Raw genomic sequence first — 14,256 nt, 5'->3', positions numbered from 1 at the left:
TGCACATGTGACGCCAACAAAACAACTCACTCTTATCTAGTGCACATGTGACGCCAACAAAACAACTCACTCTAATGTTGTGCACATGTGACGCCTACAAAACAACTTACTCAAATGTTGTGCACTTGTGACGCCAACAAAACAACTCACTCAAATGTTGTGCACACGTGACACCAACAAAACAACTCACTCAAATCTTGTGCACATGTGACACCAACAAAACAACTCACTCTAATCTTGTGCACATGTGACGCCAACAAAACAACTCACTCTTATCTAGTGCACATGTGACGCCAACAAAACAACTCACTCTTATCTAGTGCACATGTGACGCCAACAAAACAACTCACTCTAGTGCACATGTGACGCCAACAAAACAACTCACTCTAATGTTGTGCACATGTGACGCCTACAAAACAACTCACTCAAATGTTGTGCACTTGTGACGCCAACAAAACAACTCACTCAAATGTTGTGCACACGTGACACCAGCAAAACAACTCACTCTAATCTTGTGCACATGTGATGCCAACAAAACAACTCACTATTATCTAGTGCACATGTGACGCCAACAAAACAACTCACTCTTATCTAGTGCACATGTGACGCCAACAAAACAACTCACTCTTATCTAGTGCACATGTGACGCCAACAAAACAACTCACTCTTATCTAGTGCACATGTGACGCCAACTAAACAACTTACTCAAATGTTGTAGACATGTGACGCCAACAAAACAACTCACTCAAATGTTGTGGACATGTAATGCCAACAAAACAACTCACTCTTATCTAGTGCACATGTGACGCCAACAAAACAACTCACTCTAGTGCACATGTGACGCCAACAAAACAACTCACTCTAATGTTGTGCACATGTGACGCCTACAAAACAACTCACTCAAATGTTGTGCACTTGTGACGCCAACAAAACAACTCACTCAAATGTTGTGCACACGTGACACCAACAAAACAACTCACTCAAATCTTGTGCACATGTGACGCCAACAAAACAACTCACTCAAATGTTGTGCACATGTGACGCCAACAAAACAACTCACTCAATTGTTGTGCACATGTGACGCCAACAAAACAACTCACTCAAAAGTTGTGCACATGTGACGCCAACGAAACAACTCACTCAAATGTTGTGGACATGTGACGCCAACAAAACAACTCACTCAAATGTTGTGGTCATGTGACGCCAACAAAACAACTCACTCAAATGTTGTGGACATGTGACGCCAACAAAACAACTCACTCAAATGTTGTGGTCATGTGACGCCAACAAAACAACTCACTCAAATGTTGTGCACATGTGACGCCAACAAAACACAACTCATTCCAATGTTGTGCACATGTGACGCCAACAAAACAACTCACTCAAATGTTGTGGTCATTTGACGCCAACAAAACAACTCACTCAAATGTTGTGCACATGTGATGCCAACTAAACATAACTCACTCAAATGTTGTGGACATGTGATGCCAACTAAACACAACTCACTCAAATGTTGTGCACATGTGATGCCAACTAAACACAACTCACTCAAATGTTGTGCACATGTGATGCCAACTAAACATAACTCACTCTAATCTTGTGCACATGTGACGCCAACAAAACAACTCACTCTAATGTTGTGCACACGTGACGCCAACAAAACAACTCACTCAAATGTTGTGCACATATGACGCCAACAAAACACAACTCACTCAAATGTTGTGCACATGTGACGCCAACAGAACAACTCACTCAAATGTTGTACACACGTGACGCCCACAAAACAACTCACTCAAATGTTGTGCACATGTGACGCCAACAAAACACAACTCATTCCAATGTTGTGCACATGCAACAACAACAAAACAACTAATTCAAATGTCGTGCACATGCAACAACAACAAAACACAACTCATTCCAATGTTGTGCACATGTAACAACAAAACACAACTCATTCCAATGTTGTGCACTGGTAACAACAACAAAACACAACTCATTCCAATGTTGTGCACATGTAACAACAACAAAACAACTAATTCCAATGTTATGTGCATGTGACGCCAACAAAACAAGTCGTTCCAATGTTGTGCACATGTAACAACAACAAAACACAATGTATTCCAATGTTGTGCACATGTAACAACAACAAAACAACTAATTCCAATGTTGTGTACATGTGACGCCAACAAAACACAATGTATTCCAATGTTGTGCACATGTAACAACAAAACACAACTAATTCCAATGTTGTGCACATGTGTAACAACATCAAAACCACTCATTCCAATGTTGTGTACATGTGACGCCAACAAAACACAACTCATTCCAATGTTGTGCACTAGTAACAACAAAACACAACATATTACAATGTTGTGCACATGTAACAACACCAAAACAACTCATTCCAATGTTGTGTACATGTGACGCCAACAAAACACAATGTATTCCAATGTCGTGCACATATAACAACAACAAAACACAACATATTACAATGTTGTGCACATGTAACAACACCAAAACAACTCATTCCATACATGTGACGCCAACAAAACACAACTCATTCCAATGTCGTGCACATGTAACAACAACAAAACACAACTAATTCCAATGTCGTGCACATGTAACAACAACAAAACACAACTAATTCCAATGTCGTGCACATGTAACAACAACAAAACACAAGTAATTCCAATGTTGTGCACATGTAACAACAACAAAACACAAGTCATTCCAATGTTGTGTACATGTGATGCCAACAAAACACAAGTAATTCCAATGTTGTGCACATGTAACAACAACAAAACACAACTCATTCCAATGTTGTGCACATGTAGTAACACCAAAACACAACTCATTCCAGTGCTGTGTGCATGTGACGCCAACAAAACAACTCATTCCAATGTTGTGCACATGTAACAACAACAAAACACAAGTCATTCCAATGTTGTGCACATGTAACAACAAAACACAACTCATTCCAATGTTGTGTACATGTGACGCCAACAAAACACAAGTCATTCCAATGTTGTGCACATGTAACAACAACAAAACACAACTCATTCCAATGTTGTGTACATGTGACGCCAACAAAACACAACTCATTCCAATGTTGTGTACATGTGACGCCAACAAAACACAAGTCATTCCAATGTCGTGCACATGTAACAACAACAAAACACAACTCATTCCAATGTTGTGTACATGTGACACCAACAAAACACAAGTCATTCCAATGTTGTGCACATGTAACAACAACAAAACACAACTCATTCCAATGTTGTGCACATGTAACAACAACAAAACACAACTCATTCCAATGTTGTGCACATGTAACAACAACAAAACACAACTCATTCCAATGTTGTGCACATGTAACAACAACAAAACACAACTCATTCCAATGTTGTGCACATGTAGTAACACCAAAACACAACTCATTCCAGTGCTGTATGCATGTGATGCCAACAAAACACAACTAATTCCAATGTTGTGCACATGTAGTAACACCAAAACACAACTCATTCCAGTGCTGTATGCATGTGACGCCAACAAAACACAACTAATTCCAATGTTGTGCACATGTAGTAACACCAAAACACAACTCATTCCAGTGCTGTATGCATGTGACGCCAACAAAACACAACTCATTCCAATGTCGTGCACATGTAACAACAACAAAACACTGACCAGGGTGCAAATTTCGTGGAATAATCCACGCCGATCAGTCCGTTCCGTGTCTCCTTGTACGACGCCACCGCATCCTACGGGAAGGACTTCAGGTCAACGCCAGGTGTCGGTGTAAATATGACAAAGGTGGTGCACTCACCGTGTCCCAGAAATAATGTTGGAGTCTGAGCGCAGCCTGACTTTCCCCGCCTGCGCACGGGAAGGCGGAGCGAGGCTCCTTGGCAGGCTCTGTGGCGGCACATCAAGGATGAGAGGACAGCAAAACAAACATGGCGGCTAACGTCCACCTGTCTGCTGCAGGTCCGCCATGCTGGGAATGACTCCCTCCTGCAGGCCCTGGGGGAGGGGCTTAAGGCGGTCCGGGGTCGGGAACTCGGGCCTGACCTGACTTCTGGATTCCACTTCCTTTCGGAACTGAGTGTAGACGTCAGGCAGCCTGCACAGAGAAGCAAGGGAGTCATGGTGCTGGGGAGCAGCGGCAGTGACACCTGCTGGCACAGGTGAGCACTGCAACACACTTCGTGGAGCTCCAATTGGATAAAGCGATACAAAAATGAGTGCCGTCAAATGACTATTTTTAAAAAAAAATCAGATTAATCACAGTTTTGAATTCGGATTAATCGTGATTAATCACAGTAAATTACTTGCTTACATAATTTAATAGAAAAAGATCCCAATATTTTGACACAAATGCAAATTTATCATCATAATGTTACACACAAACATTTTTTAAATCTAAATAAAATGTGTGATTAATCTGCAAATGTACATGATTAATGCCATCATTTTTTGGGATTAGTACTATTATTTTTGGCAGCCGGGAAAGACATTTTAAAAATGTACTCAATATAAATATAAATAAAATATCTGTTAAAAAAGTGAAAGCAGATGATTGCTATTAAGTGAAAACATTTTTTTTTAATTTATTCACACATCATGGAAATTATGATTGCTGATATTTTTTTATTTGGAAAAAAAAAGGACAAAAATAACAATTAGTGTCATCGTTATAATTTTAAATATGTTACCTTTACAAATAACTTCCTTCCTGCTTGTGATTGGCTAAAAAAAAATAACATGTGAGAAGTTGCACGGATTCAAATAACGCTGACGTTCCTTTGTGCCGAAAAATATAAACCCTATAAAATGTTAATAACGAAATAACTATAAAATGTTAGTGACATAATACTATAAAACATTAATAACACAATACTACAAAACGTTAATAAAATAAAAACTATAAACTGTTAATAACAAAACTTTACAATTTCAACATAACTATACAATGTAAATAATGTAAATGTGAATAACAAAACTATAAAACGTACATAACAAAACTATGAAATGTTAACATAAAAAGTATAAAATGTTAAAATAAAAACAATAAAATGTTGACATAAAAATGATAAAATGGTAACATTAAACTACAAAACGTTGACATAAAAACTATACAACTTTAACATTAAAACTATAAAACATTAACATGAAAACTATAAAATGTTAAAATAAAAACTATAAAACGTTAATAACAAAACTATGAAACGTTAACATAAAAAGTACAAAATGTTAACATAAAAACAATGAAATGTTGACATAAAACTATAAAATGTTAACATAAAAATATAAAATGTTAACATAAACTATAAATCGCTTTTAGAAAACTATAAAATGTTAACATAAAAACTATAAATCGTTAAGAAAACTGTAAAATGTTAACTTAAAAACTATGAAATGTTAAAATAAAAACTATAAAACGTAAATAACAAAACTATGAAACGTTAACATAAAAAGTACAAAATGTTGACATAAAAACAATAAAATGTTGACATAAAACTATAAAATGTTAACATAAAAATGATAAAATGGAAACATTAAACTACAAAACGTTAACATAAAACTATAAAACGTTAACAACAAAACTATAAAACGTTAACATAAAAACTATAAAATGTTAACATAAAAACTATAAAACGTTAACATAAAAACTAAAATGTTAGTATAAAAACAATAAATCGTTAAGAAAATTGTAAAATGTTGACATAAAAACTATAAAATGTTAACATAAAAACTATAAAATGTTAATAAAAAAACTATAATAAGATAACTATTAAAACGTTAACATAGAAACTATAAAATGTTAACATTAAACTACAAAATGTTAACATAAAAACTATAAAACGTTAAGAAAACTATAAAATGTTAACATAAAAACTATAAAATGTTAATAACATTAAACTACAAAATGTTAACATAAAAACTATAAATCGTTGAGAAAACTATAAAATGTTAACATAAAAACTATAAATCGTTGAGAAAACTATCAAATTTTAACATAAAAACTAAATCGTTAAGAAACCTATAAAATGTTAACATAAAAACTAAAATGTTAATATAAAAACTACAAATTGTTAAGAAAACTATAAAATGTTAACATAAAAACTATAAAATTTTAACATAAAAACTACAAAACGTTAATAAAAAAACTATAATAAGATAACTATTAAAACGTTAACATAGAAACTATAAAATGTTAACATAAAAACTATAAAATGTTAATAACATTAAACTACAAAATGTTAACATAAAAACTATAAAACGTTAAGAAAACTATAAAACATTAATAACATAACTATAAAACGTAACAAAAACTATAAAGTGTTAATAACATAACTATACAACGTTAATAACAAAGACAAAACTAAAATGAATAACAAAACTATAAAATGTTAACATGAAAACTATAAAACTTTAACCATAAAACGTTAACATAAAAACTATAAAATGTTAATAAAAAAACTATAAAACTATAATAAGATAACTATTAAAACGTTAACATAGAAACTATAAAATGTTAACATAAAAACTATAAAATGTTAATAACATTAAACTACAAAATGTTAACATAAAAACTATAATACGTTAAGAAAACTATAAAATGTTAACATAAAAACTATAAAACGTTAAGAAAATTATAAAATGTTAACATAAAAACTATAAAATGTTAACATTAAACTACAAAATGTTAACATAAAAACTATAAAACGTTAAAACTATAAAATGTTAACATAAAAACTATAAATCGTTGAGAAAACTATCAAATGTTAACATAAAAACTAAAATGTTAATATAAAAACTACAAATTGTTAAGAAAACTTTAAAATGTTAACATAAAAACTATAAAATGTTAACATAGAAACTATAAAATGTTAACATAAAAACTATAAAATGTTAACATTAAACTACAAAATGTTAACATAAAAACTATAAAACGTTAAGAAAACTATAAAACATTAATAACATAACTATAAAACATAACAAAAACTATAAAGTGTTAATAACATAACTATACAACATTAACAACATAAAAACAAAACTAAAATGAATAACAAAACTATAAAATGTTAACATGAAAACTATAAAACTTTAACTATAAAAAGTTAACATAAAAACTATATAATGTTAAGAACTATAATAGAGAAAAATGTAGCACAAGTGAATGTTTGACTGATCACAAGTCCAACAAAGTATTGTAGGAGAACTTCAAAAGAATGTGAGTGTTATTTCAATGATACTGTATGTGTTCACTCCTCACACGTTCATGATGACAACATCATCTTGTTACTGCCTCACCTGGTGATGTGCTGGAAGGGAAGGTCGTCCAGGTGGTAGAGCGTGGACCCCCAGCAGGTGTGCACTTTCACCTTCATGCCGGCGCACGCCTCCTTCACGCCTTTCTCCACCGCCAGCTCCTCGGACGTCACCTGCCGCCGTCCAAAAAGACGCATGACGTCACAAAGGGTCCAATAGTTGGACTTTCTACGCTGGACGAGGAGAGAGGGACAACCTCCTGCTGGAAAACCACAGCGCTGACCGAGCCCAGCTGCTGGATGAGCTCAGACACCACTTCCTCTGGCTTGCCCCGTCTCACCACCAGGTTGCTGTCTCACACACACACACACACACACACACACTTGTTAGCAGCATGCCAGGCAAGCTGCATCCTGGGTAGAAGGACAGCAACCATTCCCATGGCTGAAGCTTGTCGCCATGGGAGCAGCAATGTTGACATGTTGACAACAACAAAAGTTCCATACGAGCACATGATCCAGTCACACCTGCACTAATGTACTCTTTTTTTGGAACAACACCACTGGAGATGACCTATTTGGTATCACAACTACATCAGCAGATACATTTAGGATACCAGTATTTAGTATTAAAACACATCAAAATAGAGAAGGGGATAAGTAATAAGCAGCAGTTTGTCCTGCACGAGAAATTAGAGCCCAATTATTTTAAAATCATCCTGCGTCCGCAACACTCGCAGCGTGGGCTCATTGAAAGGAGCGCCACGAGTTTCATGATCAATCAAATAACGCGACAGGGACGACAGAAAAAATACCTCTGATATTCCAAACTCTGTGTAAATATCTCGACTAATATGAGATGGTTAAATAAGTCAAGAAGAGCAGGCAGCAGCTCACACATTCTCATACTTTCTGTAACATCCAAAAATGTCTCAACTATAATCTACGTGAAGGATCCCAGAATTGTTTTTATTTAAAGGCCTACTGAAAGCCACTACTACCGACCACGCAGTCTGATAGTTTATATATCAATGATGAAATCTTAACATTGCAACACATGCCAATACGGCCGGGTTAACTTATAAAGTGACATTTAAAACTTCCCGGGAAATATCCGGCTGAAACATCGCGGTATGATGACGTATGCGCGTGACGAAGTCCGAGTAACGGAAGTTATGGTACCCCGTAGAATCCTATACAAAAAGCTCTGTTTTCATTTCATAATTCCACAGTATTCTGGACATCTTTTGCAATTTGTTTAATGAACAATGACGGCTGCAAAGAAGACAGTTGTAGGTGGGATCGGTGTATTAGCAGCGGACTACAGCAACACAACCAGGAGGACTTTGTTGGAGCGCTAGCCGCGCTAGCCGCCGACCTCACCTTGACTTCCTACGTCTCCGGGCCGCCAAACGCATCGGGTGAAGTCCTTCGTCCTTCTGCCGATCGCTGGAACGCAGGTGAGCACGGGTGTTGATGAGCAAATGAGGGCTGGCTGGCGTAGGTGGAGAGCTAATGTTTTTAGCATAGCTCTGTGCAGTCCGGTTGCTAAGTTAGCTTCAATGGCGTCGTTAGCACAGCATTGTTAACCTTCGCCAGCCTGGAAAGCATTAACCGTGTATTTACATGTCCACGGTTTAATAGTATTGTTGATTTTCTATCTATACTTCCAGTCAGGGGCTTATTTCTTTTGTTTCTATATGCAGTTAAAGCAAGATGCTATCCCGTTAGCTCGTAGCTAAAGCATTTCGCCGATGTATTGTCGTGGAGATAAAAGGCATTGAATGTCCATTTTGCGTTCTCGACTCTCATTTTCAAGAGGATATAGTATCCGAGGTGGTTTAAAATACAAATCTGTGATCTACAATAGAAAAAGGAGAGAGTGTGGAATCCAATGAGCCAGCTTGTACCTAAGTTACGGTCAGAGCGAAAAAAGATACGTCCTGCACTGCCTCTCTAGTCCTTCACTGTAACGTTCCTCATCTACGAATCTTTCATCCTCGCTCAAATTAATGGGGTAATCATCACTTTCTCGGTCCGAATCTCTCTCGCTCCATTGTAAACAACGGGGAATTGTGAGGAATACTAGCTCCTGTGACGTCACGCTACTTCCGGTACAGGCAAGGCTTTTTTTTAATCAGCGAGCAAAAGTTGCGAAATTTATCGTCGATTTTCTCTACTAAATCCTTTCAGCAAAAATATGGCAATATCGCGAAATGATCAAGTATGACACATAGAATGGATCTGCTATTCTCGTTTAAATTAAAAAAAAATCATTTCAGTAGGCCTTTAAATGCTGACAATATTTCAATGCATTAAATCCATAAAGTGTTATAAAATGGAGTAGATGAGTTATTGTGATGTAGAGAAATGTCATTTTATTTTGAAATAAAATGTTAATGCTCCTCTTAGACACACGTAGTAAAGGTATTTGATGATAAATGAAAGACAACATCAAACATTATGCCACTACTGGTGCCACCTTTCCTAAAAAATAATGTTTAAAAAAACAACTTGTCCAGATGTTTACTGACATATAATATTCATCTTTAAATTACTTTTATTGTAAATGAATATCGGTTATCAGCCTCCTTGACTACTAATAATAGGTATCGTATCGGTCCTAAAAAAAACGTATATTTGGATGTTTAAAAATGCAACATGCAGTTCGATCCTTGAACAAAAGTGAAAAATAAACACTAAATATTAAAAGAAGTTGAAGATAAAGTGTTTATTACCTTCCCTTGTTGACCAAGGTCTTCCTCAGGTCTTGGATACTTTCCAACAAGAAGCGCAGGCGGAAAGGTCCGGTCTTTGGCAGCTTGAAGTTGTGCGTTCCCACATAATGTCTGGGGTCAAAGCAGTACAGCGGCACCATGTGGTCGGCGTGTTTCTCAGCAAAGTGGAACAGCTGCAAACACAACATCTCATTTTTTATTGTACTGTACACAATATATTCATGATTTTACTGTCCTAATATTCACTATATGACGGAATAATACACAATATATTAACAATTATTTTTATTGTGCTCTACACAATATATTCATGATTTTATTGTCCTAATATTCACTGTATGAAGGAATAATACACAATATATTCATGATTTTATTGTCCTAATATTAACTATATGAAGAAAAAATACACAATATATTAAAGATTATTTTTATTGTGCTATACACAATATATTCATGATTTTATTGTCCTAATATTCACTATATGAAGGAATAATACACAATATATTCATGATTTTATTGTCCTAATATTCACTATATGAAGGAATAATACACAAAATATTAACAATTATTTTTATTGTGCTATACACAATATATTCATGATTTTATTGTCCTAATATTCACTATATGAAGGAATAATACACAATATATTAACAATTATTGTATTGTCCTATAGATTGTATAAGGGAATATTTTATTGTAATACACAATATATTAATGATTTCATTGTCCTGATATTCACTATATGAAGGAATAATACACAATATATTAAACATGATTTTATTGTACTATACACAATATATTAACAATTATTTTATTGTCCTATACATTGTATAAGGGAATATTTTATTGTAATACACAATATATTAATGATTTTATTGTCCTAATATTCACTATATGAAGGAATAATACACAATATATTCATGACTTTATTGTCCTAAAATTCCCTACATAAAGGAATATTTTGTTGTAATACACCATATATTAAAAATTATTGTATTGTCCTATACATTGTATAAGGGAATATTTTATTGTAATACACAATATATTAATGATTTTATTGTCCTAATATTCACTATATGTAGGAATATTTTATTGTAATACACAATATATTAAAGATGATTTTATTGTACTGTACATTATATATGGGAATATTTATTGTAATACACAATATATTAAAGATGATTTTTTGTACTATACATTATATAAGGGAATATTTTATTGTAATACACAATATACTAAAGATGATTTTTTTGTACTATACATTATATAAGGGAATATTTTATTGTAATACACAATATATTAAAAATGATTTTATTGTACTATACATAATATATGGGAATATTTTATTGTAATACACAATATATTAAAGATGATTTTATTGTACTATAGATTATATAAGGGAATATTTTATTGTAATACACAATATATTAAAGATGATTTTATTGTACTATACACAATATATTAAAGATGATGTTATTGTCCTAGTAAACACTATATAAAGGAATATTTTGTTGTAATACACAATAAATTAAAGGTGATTTTATTGTCCTAGTGTACACAAAATAAGGGAATATTTTATTGTAATACACAATATATTAAAGATGATTTTATTGTACTATACAAAATATATTAAAGATGATGTTATTTTCCTAGTAAACACAATAAAAAAGGAATATTTTGTTGTAATACACAATAAATTAAAGATGATTTTATTGTCCTAGTATACACAAAATAAGGGAATATTTTATTGTAATACACAATATATTAAAGATTATTTTATTGTACTATACATTATATAAGGGAATATTTTATTGTAATACACAATATATTAAATATGATTGTATTGTACTATATATACATTATATAAAGGAATATTTTATTGTACTATACAATATATTCCGGAATATTTTATTGTACTATACAATAAATTCCGGGATATTTGATTGTATTATACAATATATTTCAGAATATTTTATTGTACTAAACAATACATTAAAGAATATTTTTTTGTACTATACGATATATTACATCATATCTTATTGTACTTTACAATATATTACAGAATATTTTTTTGTTCTATACAATATAATATAATCAAGATTATTTTACTGTATTGTACAATATATTAAAGAATATGTTTTTTTTTTATTGTATTAAGGATTTTTTTTAATGTACTATAAATATATTGAACATTATTTTATTGTATTATACAATATATTATGGAATATTTTATTATACTATACAATATATTATGGAATATTTTATTGGATTATAAAATATATTATAGAATATGTTATTGTACTATACGGTATATTATGGAATATGTTATTGTACTAAACAACATATTATGGAATATTTTATTGTATATTAAAATATATTGGGAATTATTTCAAATTCAAACACAAATCGATTAATGGTTGCAGTCGTTGTCGGCTCACAACAGCACACTTGTTGACATACATGTATTTTATTTTTGAGGGACAACAAGAAGTGAAAATAACACTTCAAGATAAACAATGTTAAGTGCTTACTCACCTCAAACAGTCAGTGTTTATACTTTAACTGCCTTCACAGGAAATGTACAATTTATTGTGAAAGTCTATACCGGAAGTTCCTGTTTATGTTTCGCTGGAGTTCGAGCGCCACACGAGCCTGACAACGATGATGTTGTAACGTCTAAGGACGGGAGTGTCAAAAGATGGAGATAAATGTTTTAATGACATTCACAACAACATTTTACTGTTATTTTACTACAACCACACACAGCGGAAATGTGTCCCGTGAAAAACTGTCAGGCAGGAACCCTCTACACCTACACTTAGGTTCCGTGGGTGAATTAAGAAAACCCACTACAATGTAAACGAATTGAAAGTTACGAAATTATTCAAGACAATGTCACAGAAATGTTCGGTTTAACTTACCGTAAAAAAGTGTTGTTTTAGTAGCGCCTAAGCAATTCATATTGTAATAATACAGCCACACAACGACTCTTACTTCCTATCAACAACGCCAATTCCCTCTTTATATATGTCTATGAATTCCCTATCTCTCCCCGGAAGTCCCGCCCCCCAGCCAAAGTAATTGGCTTACACTTCGTAGCCAGCCGCTGCATCATGAACGGCCTGAAATAGTTTTGTTGTGAAAGACAACGCCGGAAGTTCCCGTGTTATTAAGTTGACTTTCGCTCGTGATGATGTACACAGCGCAAAGCGGCGAAATATACTTAAACCGGCAATAAAACTTGTAGTTTTTACCTTTAATATAACACGTTAACGCATTTTGAGGTCAGCGTTAAAAGTTTTATTCTGAAAGACCATGCCGGAAATACCAGCTGCTAAGTTAGCTAAAGCTAGCTGCGCTAAACTAGTTTTAATGGCAATTATGTCAACAAAACAACGAAACAGTCTGGAGAAATGTCACTAAAACGTTGCAAAATGCTCATTTAAACACCCCCTTGTGGTCAAATAGTGACAGTTTAAGACAACATTCCGGGGCTGAAATCGGATCTTACCTCGTTGTCGTGCAGTCTTAAGTCGTTCCTTAGTAAACAAATAATAGTCCGCGAAGCAGACATGATTTTTCTTTTCTTGTGTCAGAGTCCAAAAACAACCTTTTTCATCTCCGTCAAAGGCAGCAGCTTCTACTTATTCTTCTTGTCGGTGCCTTGCTCAGAGGCTGAGGCGGTCACGTGGTCAAACTCCTTACCAAACAGCTTTCATAAGAGGCGTTTTTTTCTCTTTATAATTAAAAAAAAAAGCCTAACTTATGAGTTTCGAGTGGCTAAATAAATAATTATTACAATTATTATTACCAAATGACATTTGAGGAAATGTTTAGTGTTTATAATTATTTTATTTTGAGTATAGATGGATGTCATTATAAATGTGTCCTGTAGGGGTCAGCCAAAAAATGGATTCTTCTTCATCTTGATTCTAAATCGAGCTCTGGCGGCCTCAAATGGACTCAGCAGCTCCGCCTGTCGTCGTAGAGTGAGAACTACAGGTGCTCTAAGTGCAAGTTTGTTTTATTTTACTGCCAAATGTTTTAACTTGAAGACAAATGTTTTTACACTTGCCAATTGTTTTTTAATAAAGTTGCGATTTTTATTTAATTGAATGTTTATGTTTACCAGCAAATCTTTTTTTAATTAAAGTAAATATTTTTTTTATGAAAGAAAATTGTTTTACTTGCAAATCGTTTTTTTAATTAAGCAAAATTGCTATTTTCCTTGCCAATTGTTTTTT

At 33.4% G+C, this 14,256-nt stretch overlaps 1 protein-coding gene across 1 annotated transcript in view; it reads right to left on the bottom strand.

Moving 5' to 3' along the window:
• LOC133629719 (cryptochrome DASH-like) overlaps positions 1-14,256 on the bottom strand; it is a 25,822-nt gene extending 11,566 nt beyond the window's left edge. Inside the window, exons 1-7 of the mRNA XM_062020654.1 lie at positions 13,524-14,256; positions 10,013-10,185; positions 7,532-7,625; positions 7,318-7,448; positions 3,975-4,123; positions 3,827-3,915; positions 3,688-3,761 (exon numbers count right to left, since the gene is read on the bottom strand). Coding sequence (XP_061876638.1) covers positions 3,688-3,761; positions 3,827-3,915; positions 3,975-4,123; positions 7,318-7,448; positions 7,532-7,625; positions 10,013-10,185; positions 13,524-13,586 — 773 coding nt within the window. The 5' untranslated portion in view covers positions 13,587-14,256. The remainder of the gene's footprint in view (positions 1-3,687; positions 3,762-3,826; positions 3,916-3,974; positions 4,124-7,317; positions 7,449-7,531; positions 7,626-10,012; positions 10,186-13,523) is intronic.

Source organism: Entelurus aequoreus, linkage group LG15 (genome assembly GCF_033978785.1).
Source record: "Entelurus aequoreus isolate RoL-2023_Sb linkage group LG15, RoL_Eaeq_v1.1, whole genome shotgun sequence".
In the NCBI taxonomy this organism is placed as follows: domain Eukaryota; kingdom Metazoa; phylum Chordata; class Actinopteri; order Syngnathiformes; family Syngnathidae; genus Entelurus; species Entelurus aequoreus.
Note: the sequence above shows the minus strand (reverse complement) of the source record. Positions and strands in the feature narration are given on the sequence as shown.